This window comes from Chrysochloris asiatica, unplaced genomic scaffold, assembly GCF_000296735.1.
Source record: "Chrysochloris asiatica unplaced genomic scaffold, ChrAsi1.0 scaffold00146, whole genome shotgun sequence".
In the NCBI taxonomy this organism is placed as follows: Eukaryota; Metazoa; Chordata; class Mammalia; order Afrosoricida; family Chrysochloridae; genus Chrysochloris; species Chrysochloris asiatica.
In genome coordinates, this window is record NW_006408664.1 from 8368488 (window position 1) to 8379740 (window position 11253).

General features: G+C 36.7%; 1 protein-coding gene across 5 annotated transcripts in view; it reads left to right on the forward strand.

The window, feature by feature from the left end:
• Positions 1 to 11253, forward strand: part of SNAP91 (synaptosomal-associated protein, 91kDa) — a 214858-nt gene that overhangs the window by 58407 nt on the left and 145198 nt on the right. For 4 of the 5 annotated variants that reach the window (XM_006870651.1, XM_006870650.1, XM_006870652.1 and 1 more), the window contains 3 exons: positions 5845 to 5987; positions 6800 to 6875; positions 7678 to 7780. In XM_006870651.1, coding sequence (XP_006870713.1) covers positions 5845 to 5987; positions 6800 to 6875; positions 7678 to 7780 — 322 coding nt within the window. The remainder of the gene's footprint in view (positions 1 to 5844; positions 5988 to 6799; positions 6876 to 7677; positions 7781 to 11253) is intronic. The other variant, XM_006870653.1, reaches the window with a different exon arrangement.

Sequence of the window (11253 nt, forward strand, 5' to 3'; positions counted from 1 at the left end):
CTGTTAGCTTCGAACTACTGACCTTGTGGTTCACAGTCCAGTGCTAATCTTATAGTGCTCATGTAATTCTTGCTCCAAGCATTCCTAGAATGAATGTTCCCAATAAGCCAAATTGATGTTGCTCCCCCCAAACATCCACTGCTCTGTTTCCTGTTTGTCTGTGTATACGTTTCTTACTGTCTGGCACAAGTTTTTCTCTCCCCTGGTCACCATGACAACTCCTCACCCTAACAACAACACTTTTTCACCTATCTTACTGACTCACGTTTTTCTCGAGTGTTTGATGTCTTGCTCATGTGCATGTATATACTGTGGGTTTTCTCCTACAGTAATTAGTATTTGCTAATTCGACAGTTAATTTTTCAGCGTATCCATTAGACTTAAAGTTTTTTTCAGTTGGAAAATTGCCTTGTTCTTTGTTTCTTCCTCTACCTATAAGTACCTGGACTATAGCAGTCTCTCAAATATTTGTTGAATGAGTAAATGAAGACGTATGTAATACATGTTTTCCTACACTTTTAGAAAAATTTTATTATTTTATAGTTTTACCAGCAGTGTGCTGGAGTACTTCTCTTACATTGTTGTTGTTGTTAGGTGCCATTGAGTCAGTACTGATTCATAGCAACCCTGTGTACAACAGAATGAAACACTGCCCAGTCCTGCACAAACTTCACAATTATTGCTACGTTTTTTGAGCTCATTGCTGCTGACACTGTGCCAATCCATCTCGTTGGGGGGCAGGCTCTTCCCCTTTTACTCTGACCCTTCACTTTACCAAACATGATATCCTTCTCCAGGGTCTTGTCCCTCCTAATAACGTGTCCAAATGATAAGAGATGAAATCTGGCTATTCTGGCTTCTAAGGAGCATCCTGGTCATACTTCTTCCAACACAGTCCTTGGTACTTTTAATATTCTCCTTCACAATAACTTTTCTTACATAATAGTTTTAAAACTTAAATGCCAATTTGGTGAAAAATTGTATCATTTTATTCAAAATTTTTATTAGTGAAGTGGAACTCTTTTATTATTTTGATTATTCATTTATTTTATTTGTTTGAATTGTTTATGTTCTGTTTGTCTGTTAGAACATTTCTTTTTTTTGGTATCTTGTATTTTCAGAAAAACTTACAGCTTGTTCCTAAGAATATATGTGTGTGTTCAGCGGCATTCATATGACTTCCATTTGGTTAAATAACTCTTACGGAATCTACATTTTAAAAGAAGCAAATAAAGTATTATAAAAGTATGGAAATCTTTGCTTAAAAGCAAATTTTCCCATTAAAAAATAATTTCCAAGTATTTAAAAAATAATTTTACATTAAGTTCTTAAAACATTACTGGATAGAGCATAATTTATGAACCATATAAACTTGGAAGAAGTTCAGCCAGAGTGCTCCTTGGAGGCCAGGATGGCCATACTTCGTCTCTCATACTTCGGATGTATTGTCAGGAGGGGCCAATCACTGGAGAAAGATACCAAGTTTGGTAAGGTGGAGGGTCATAGAAAAAGAGGAAGACCCCCAAAGTGATGGATTGCCAAAGTGGCAGCATCAGTAGGCTCAGGCATGGCAACAATTGTGAGGTTGGCCCAGGACCAGGCAGGGTTTCATTCTGTTATGCATTGCGTTGCTAAGAGTCGGTACCAACTCGATGGCACCTAACAACAACAGCAGTATATGGCACTGTGTGTTTATGTGTAGGACTGCAAAGTCACTTTGAACTGCAAAGTCACTTTGAATTGCAAGTTCAGCGGTTCAAGCTCACCAGCGGCTCCTAGGAAACCCTATACAGAGTCACTATGGGTCAAACTGACTCAATGACACTTAACAACAAAATATATATGGTTGGAATCCTGGTGTGGCACTGTAGGATAAGCACTCAATCAAAAAGTTGGTTTGAACCACAGGTTCACCAGCCACTCCTCAGAAACCCTATACAGCAGGGGTGAGGAACATCTGTTCCACCAGCCATATGTTGTCATTAAATGCTATCGAATCGGTTCCAATGCATAGCGGCCCTGTGTAGGTTTTCCGAGGAGTAGCTGGTGAGCTTGAAGTGCCGACCTTGCAATTCAAACTGTCTTTACGGTCTAGTGCATTAACCCACAGTGCCACACCAGGACTCCATATAAGACCATATAAAATCCATGAAATCATTTGTCTGGCTTGCCAAGGCAACCACAGTTCCAGGTATTACATTGTTGTTGTTAAGTGCCGTCGAGTGGGTCCGACCTATAGTGACCCTGTATATTAGGGGTGAATTAATTAAATGTTTGACCAGCTATATCAGGCTAATTTTTAAATTGATAATTTGTGTGGCCCTTGAATGATGCTATAAATATCCAAATGGCCCTTGTCAGGAGAAAGGTTCGCCACCCCTGCTATACAGGGTCACTATGAGTCTGAAACAACTTGATGACATGTAACAACCAACAACAGTAACAGAATATATAGTTAATGCTGTGGGGAATTACCTGTTTTTTGTCAAAGCTCAAGATTGCTGAAAGAAAGAGAAAGATTGACTAAATATTGGTTAATTATATGTTAGGAGTTTGGAGTAGGCTGTCTTATATACATAAATTGATGCCTGTGTTTAAAACTATTTGTATTTTGAATACTTCTTAGAAATGAATATGTATTGAGAAGTATATGACTATGAAATAAATATATTTGGGAAATTGTATTCTGGAAGCACTTGATGAAATATAAATTTCAGTTACTCAGTCCCACTGGCCACATTTCAAGTACTCAAAAGCCAGTGTTGCCAGTGACTACCATATTGTTGTTGTTGTTAAGAGCCATCGTGCTGGTTCTGATTCATAGTAACCCTGTATAGGGTTTCCAAGGCTTTAAATTGTTGTGGAAGCAGAAAGCTTCATCTTTTTCCCAGGGCTACCATATTAGACAGTGGAAATATAAAATATTCCCCTTATCATAAAGTGTTCTGTGCAGTTTTTATGAGACTATTTTGAGTAGCAATGATTGCAAGCTGTCACACAACTAGAAATGCTGTCACATGAGTGTGTACTGTAGATCAGACTAGTAAAAGTCACTCTTGGACCAGATTCAGAGTCTAGTCATTTAAGTATTTAAAGGCTCTTCTCTCCAGTTTAACAATCCCATCACTTGACCCTCTAGCTTTCCCCAATGTTTCCATCTTTCTCAATCTTCTCACTCTTGGATGGACTCACTTCATGCTTCTTAAAAAGTTTATGTCTGTTAAGATTCTTCCATCTCTACTCAAGAGCACCCATTCTTACCTCCTTGACTGTCCTTTCTTGAGGCTAACCCTGTTATCTGACACTTGGACCCTAGATTTTGTTCTGATTCTAGAATTTCCTATAAATTATCTCAACTGTTTTCAGTATCACCCCTTTTTGGTTTTTTACTGCTTTGTCTCAGACATACTTAAATGACTCTTATCTTTTAACTTTGACTTTAACGTGGTTGACTGTAAAAATCAAATCATATCGATACTTTTCTACTTAAAAAAAAGAAAACCCACAAACTTACAGTGGCTTCCTTTTGTCCATTGAGTGACGTTCCAACACTTTAGCAGTGTATGCCAGTCTCATAACTGGCCATTTCCTGTCTCTTTAGCTTAACTTTCTCCCCACCATTTACCCACAAATACCTAGCACCCAAGTCACCAGAGTCCTGCAAGGGCACACCACCTTCTATTGCTACATACTTTGCACACCTGCTACAAATGTCAGTCTCACTCCTCTCCCTTCTCATGCTTGAAAGAATTCTTTCAGACTCCACTGTAGTATCTCCAGCTCCCCATGGAATCTCCAACTCCCTGTTGTAGGTCATAATGCAATGTGTGTAAATCAGTCTTTACAAACACTTATTTTAAGCACCTACTCAGTTTAGGTTGTTTGTGATCCTTAGCATGATCCTAAAATGTAGTCATTGTTCCTCTCATTTTAAGGATGAGGGTATGAGGTGGGTAGCACTGTGTGTTAAGTGTTGGACTGCAAAGTCAGTTTGATTCGCAGCATTGTTGGTTTAAGCTTACCAGCCACTCCTCAGGAAGCCTATACAGGTCGCTATGGGTCAGAACCGACTCAATGGCACTTAACAACATAAACCTCCCCAGCAGTGGAACTGAGCTCTGGACCTGGGTTCTTTCTGCTCTACCACACAACCTCTTTCTAGACCCTTCTTATAGAGATTTTTCTGTTTCTGAACACGTGTCTCCTCTGACTAGCAAAACATTTCTATATCCTCAGAACCCAGTTCAATAAATAAATAGAGAATTTGTGACTGACACAGAATGTCAAGTATAAAATAGTCCCATATAGAGATTCAGAAAAAAATGTTCTAGTGTAGTGGAAAGAATTGTTTGTACTTTTAGCTAGCATGTGTTTTTGTACATTTTGCTTAACAAATGTATATTATACATGGTGAAGGACTGGACATGGTATAACCATCTTCAAGGAGCTTTGGTATGATAAGAAGTTAAAACACATGCACATCTGATCTGAACATATAGCAGGAACAGAACCTATAAGTTTGAAGATAGAGGTTACATGGGACTGCTTTTGAAGGATTCAGGGGAGATTTCCTGAAGGATGAATAAAATTCCAAAAGAGGAAAATGTTGGAGAGACAAAAGAGATTTTCAGGAAAGTGGGGATGATGACTGGAACTTAAATGAGATTTAAAGTAAGACATAAGCCAGGTTTGGTCCATTTATAATTCAAAACTGTAATTGATGGCCATTATTTTAGAAGTTAAGTGCTTTTTCAGTGATGGAATTTCAATTTTTTAAAACTTTATTAATTTCGGAATATAATACAGAAGCAGAAAAATGCACAAAATGTGCCCAGCTTAATGATTGAGTGTGGATTGTGAGTGGGGAAAAGGTCGGTTTGTCTCTGCATTTGTTACATGGGACTTCTGAGGAACTGGATATCACATGCAGTTTTCTGCAAGGTGGGTGTGGCCTGTAATAGAAGCTATGTTATCTATTGTCCTGAAGAGGTCATCCTGTGCTGTTGAAAGAGGTTTTAAGTCTCACTTTCCCATCATACTTTAGCTTTTGCTCCTCAGCACACAGTCTTTGATTGACTTAGTTAATTTTTTTGACAGCATCCATCTAATTTTCTGAGTGCTAGACACCCCCTGTTGGCCACCATGTAAATATTTCTTTCACATAAGATGCCATTGGAATCATAACAATAATCTGTAGCAGTGAAAAACGAATTTATCGCAAAGGCTTACTCTCTTGTAAACTTAAGTAATTCATGCATATATGATGTGGAATTCTTTCTTTTTTGCTGCTTTCTTGAAAAGTAACAGCAGCCACTTCTTGAAAAACCTATACAGGGTGCTATGAGTTGAAAACTGACTCAACAGAACTTAATAATAACAGCAACATCAAAATGAAAGTCCAACTGAAGTATCTATATATATTGTTTTTATCTATACATATTGTTTCAAAGAATACATATACGTTATTGCATTCAAGTGGTAAATAGAATATGTGTCCACATGTTTGAGACACTGTACTAACAATAAAAGGTTAATGTGAGAATTCATTCTCCTGACATTTATACTTTTTAAAGTGGCATTGATAGAAGCAAAGAAATGAAATTCGAAAGAGGGCACAAAAGAGAATTCAGTATAAAAGCTAACCTCAAGAATCAAAAAATAAATTGAGTAAATAGTGCATTTTTGTGTCCGTGTGTAAGAATAGTAATTTTAATTTATTTAAAATTTTAGTGAACAGCTACTGTCAAAGTCATTTTGAACTTAGCATGTTTAAATTTTGGAGTTTGAAATGAATATTTTTATGCCATGATTAATATAATTGATTGGTATCTTCTATTTCCACAGATTTGATCCAGGCTACCAATGAGACCAATGTTAATATTCCTCAGATGGCTGACACACTCTTTGAGCGAGCAACGAATAGTAGCTGGGTGGTTGTATTTAAAGCCTTAGTGACAACACATCATCTCATGGTGCATGGAAATGAGGTAAACTTGTAAAATTAACTTTTTTTGTGTGGGGGAAAGAGATTTTTATGGAATAAACTTGATGTCTTAAGGTTCTTTGAGTTTTTGTCAATTAGGAGAAAAGGGAGAAGAAATCTATGGGGCAAAATCATTGGAAGCATAATGCCAGTCTTCCACTTAGATACTTTCTGAAAAACATTAAATAGGTATTGTATTGGAAATAATAAAATATTAGCTATTTCTGGTCCTTAAAAATGTTGTATGGAAACCTGGTGTAGTGCTGTAGGGATAAGTACTGGACCAAAATGTTGGTTTAAACCCACAAGCTACTACTCGGAAATCCTATACAAAATCACTTTGAGTTGAAAACAACTTGAAGGCACTTAACAACAACAACAAAATGTTGTATATGCAGTGTAAATATATTCATGGACAAAAATATTGTTTGAAGAAAGGAACATTATAAGTGTGTTTTTATTTAGGAAATATTCATTCCTTTGTGCCTTTGTATAAAAATTACTTTCATATGTATGTGTTTTGAAAAGCATGAATGAAATGAAAATTACTCATTTTATATAGGATACCTCATGACTCCTATTATATTGTAGTGTTTCTGTTACATTCAGAAGTGAGCAATCAAAATTTAATTTTAACTAAGTGGATATTATTCAAAGTCTCTCCTGCCCCTCACAGAAAGTCAGCAGACTAGGAAGCTTTATAAACAAATAAAAGTGATCTCATGGGTATTTGTAATAAAACTTCCTTTAGTAACAGAAATTGTTTAAAGGTATGATTTGGGAATGTAGTTCATAGTTCTAAATTTTGTTTTTCAGAGATTTATTCAGTATTTGGCCTCTAGAAATACACTATTCAATCTCAGCAACTTTTTGGATAAAAGTGGATCCCATGGTGAGACTACTTTTGTGATATGTTTTAAATAATAGTTATTACAGACAAAGTCAGATCTGAAACACTTCTTTTATAATTTTTGTGCTTTTGATATAAAATTAAAAAACATTTTTATAGTGTAGTCATTGATCTAAAACTATTGGAATTAATGATTCTTCTGGATATTTAAGATAAAATGTAAAAATAATCATAAAATATCTTTAAAATATTTAATTTTAGGCAACTCAGCATGTAAGATACATTAATTTTATTCTTGTCATTTTCAAAATTTGCCATCAAGTGTAACAGTGAGTATGCTAGACACACAGTTGTTTCTTATAAAGATGAAGGAGACATGAAATGAAAAATGCTTTCCCAATTGAGAACAAAGCAAGTGATAACAGTCTCAAAAGAAATTTTGTTTGTAAGTAATAGGGTTTGAATGACAATCATTCACCATATATACTGATTATCTACTATGTATAAGGCAAGCAAACCAAGCCAGTGGCTAATTACCAGATGGACAACTGCATTAAGTCTGAAACAGGCTTTTATTTGAAACAGTGAATGAAAGTGTGGGCAATATGAAAACATTAAAAAGACTGTACAGGATAATAATATAACTAACTTGCATAGTCTTGGTATGTCTCATGTCAAAAGTGGTTTTACCTGGAAATAGCATAGAGTTTAAATGAAGCCAGCATCGAATGCATTTACTGACATTTTTCTAGAACTATCTCCATTTAGAGAGGTAAAAACTTTACTACTAAGTAAAGCACAATTGAAGGTACTTCATTAATCAGTGTCATTCTCTCCCACACAGGTTATGATATGTCTACCTTCATAAGGCGCTACAGTAGATACTTAAATGAAAAGGCTTTTTCTTACAGACAGATGGCATTTGATTTTGCCAGAGTGAAGAAAGGGTATGTTTTTGTCTTTTTCATATTTGTTTGAACAGAATGAGTCCTGTGTACTTGCTGTATTTTGACTAAGTTAAAGCTTAATGTATAATTTTATAGAGTTTAGCCAAGAGGTTGCAATATACATTATTTATCACTGTATTTATTGCCTCATGTAGAAACTCTGATTTGCTGCTTTGGATTAACATGGTATATTATTTTATTTCTTTAAATGTATTCAAAATTCTTAAAACGATTTATACCAAATCAAAACTAAATTTATTGCTAAGTTGATTCCCAATTACAGCAACACTATAGGACAGAGTGGAACTGCGTCATAGGGTCTTCAAGGCCATTCATCTTTACAGAGTCCTGGTGTGACAATGTAGGATAAGCACTGGACTACTAACTGCAAGGTCAGTAGTTAAAACCCATCACTGCTCCTCTGAAACCCTGAACAGGTCACTATGAGTTGGAACCAACTCGATGGCACTTAACAGCAACAAATCTCTACAGAAACAGACTGCCAGATCTTTCTCCTACAGAGCAGTTGGTAGATGCAAACTGTTGACCTTTTGGTTACAGTAAAGTGCTTAACCAGTGTAACAGGAGAAAGAGATATGATGGGTGACACAACTAGAGATATATAATGGGTGGTGACACAACTAGAGATATAATGGGTGACACAACTAGGGTGTGGCACTATAGGATACGCACTGGACTGCTAACCATAAAGTTAGGTTTACCTTTGTAGGGTCGATATGAGTTGGAAACAACTTGATCTTAGATAACAACAGCTATCTAAGGGTTATAGTGAGAAGTTAGCAGAAGCGAATCCCATATGATTTATAAGAGACCTCTTGAAGGGTTCAGATCTAAAAAGAAATTCAGATTATATCATATATGGTTTTATAAAGTACCAAAAAATTACTTTATTCTGAGTCCTTTATTCTTAGGTCTTTATTATAATGTAGCTGGGGTTATACTTACTTGTATAAATATACATCATTTGTATTGATTATTATTTTAATTTGTATCTCAGAAAATAAATCACATACTTGGAGGGAAACCATATATATGTTCAAGTACTATACTTGACAAGCTACTCAAATATTTGTCGCATGACTGCTTTTCTGGATTCTAAGCAAGAGGGGAAAATTGGCATAGAAAAGGAGTTCGAAAAGCACATTGCAGAAGACATGAAAGTCTCAGATATTTGGTGTAATTAGAGTATCTCAGTAGTAGGATAATTCTCTGAAAAAGCAGAGTGATTAAAATGGACTCCAAAGAATATTTTGTTGTAGTTGTTATTAGCTGCCATCGAGTCAGCACTGACTCGTAGCAGCCCTATGTACACCAGAATGAAACACTGCCCGGTTCTGGGCCAACCTCACAATTGTTGCCATGTTTGAGACCATTGATGCCTCCACTTTGCCAATCCATGTTGATGGGGTCTTCCATGATTTACTTCTCCAGCGACTGGTCCCTCCCAACAATATGTCCAAAGTATGAGAGACGAAGTTTGGCCATCCGGGCCTCCAAGGATTACTCTGGCTGCACTTCTTCCAACACAGATCTGTTGGTTCTTTTGGCAGTCCATAGCACTTTCAGTATTCTCCTCAAACATCATAACTCAAAAACATCAATTCTTATAAGGTCTTCCTCATTCACTGTCCAGCTTTTGTGCATGCATGTGAGGTAACTGAAAATACCATAGCTTGGGTCAAGCGCACTTTAGTCCTCAAGCTGACATCTTTGCTCTTTAACACTTTAAAAAGTTCTTGTGCAGCAGATTTGCCCAATGAAATACGTCATCTGATATCTTGACTGCTGCTTCCATGAGTGTTGATAGTTGATCCAAGAAGAATGAAGTCTTTGACAACTCCAATCTTTTCTCCATTGATAAGAATGTTATTTATTGGTCCAGTGGTGAGGATTTTTGTCTTCTTGACATTGAGATGAAATCCATACCGAAGGCTGTGCTTTTTGATCTTCATCAGTAAATGTTTTAAGTCCTCTTTACTTTCAGCAAGCAAGGTTGTATCATCTGCATATTGCAGGTAGTTAATATCCTGATGCCACATTTTTCTTCATATAACCCAGCTTCTCAGGTTATTTGCTCAGCATACAGGTTTAATAAATTATGGTGAAAGAATGCACCCTATCGCACACCTTTCCTAATTTTAAACCATTGAGTGTTCCCATGTTCTGTTCAAACAACTGCCTCTTGATCCACGTACAGTTTCCTCATGAGCACAATTAAGTGTTCTGGAATACTCATACTTCTCAATGTTGTCCATAGCTCATCATGGTCCATACAATCAAAAGCCTTTGCATAGTCAATAAAGCACAGGTAAACATCTTTCTGATATTCTCTGCATTCAGCCCAGATCCATCAGACATCAGCAATGATATACCTTGTTCCGTGGCCTCTTCTGAATCCAGCTTGAACCTCTGGAAGTTCTCTGTCAGTGTATGCTTTCATCTGTTTGTTTCTGTATTACCTTTAGTAAAACTTTACTCACATGGGATATCAAAGACACTGTCCGATGAGTTCCTCATTCCATTGGGTCACCTTTCTTTGGAATGGGCACAAATACGGATGTCTTCCAATCAGCTGGCCAGATAGATGTCTTCCAAGTTTCTTGGCATAGATGAGTGAGTGCTGCCTCACTTTCCTGAAAGATTTCAATTTTTATTCCATCATTTCCTGGTGCCTTGTTCTTTGCCAGTTCCTTCAATGCACCTTGGACTTCTTCCTTCAGTATCATTGGCTCTTGATCATATGCTACCTCTTGAAATGGTTGGACAGCTACCATTTCCTTTTGGTACAGTGAGTCTGTATTCCTTCCATCTTCTTTTGTTGCTTTCTGCATCATTCAATAATACCCAGAGAATCCTTCAGTTGAGGCTTGATTTTTTTCTTCAGTTCCTCCAGCTTGAGAAATGCTGAGCATGTGCTTCCCTTTTGGTTTTCTGAATCCAGATCTTTGCACATTTCCATGTAATATTTGACTTTATCATCTTGAGCTGACCCTGGAAATTTTCTGTTCAGCTCTTGTAACTCATTTCTTACATTTACTTTAGCATCTCTAGGCTGGAGAGCAAGTGTCAGTTTCTTCTGACATCCATTTTGATCTTTTCCTTCTTTTTTGTCTTCTTAATGACATTCTGCTTTCTTCCTGTATGATGTTCCTGATGTCATCCCAAACTCTTCTGGCCTTCGGTCTTTAGTGTTTAATGTATCTATTCTGTTCTTCAGCTGATCTCTAAATTCAGGTCAGATATATTTAAGGTACTATTTTGGCTCTCATGGTGGACTTGTTTTCGTTTTCTTCAGCTTCAGTTTGAATTTGCACATGAACAATTGATGGTCTGTTTCACAATCTGCCCCTGGCCTTGTTTTGACTGATGATATAACGCTTTTCCATCACCTCTTTCCGCAGATGTAGTCAATTTGATTTCTGTGTATTCCATCTGGCAAGATCCATGTGTAT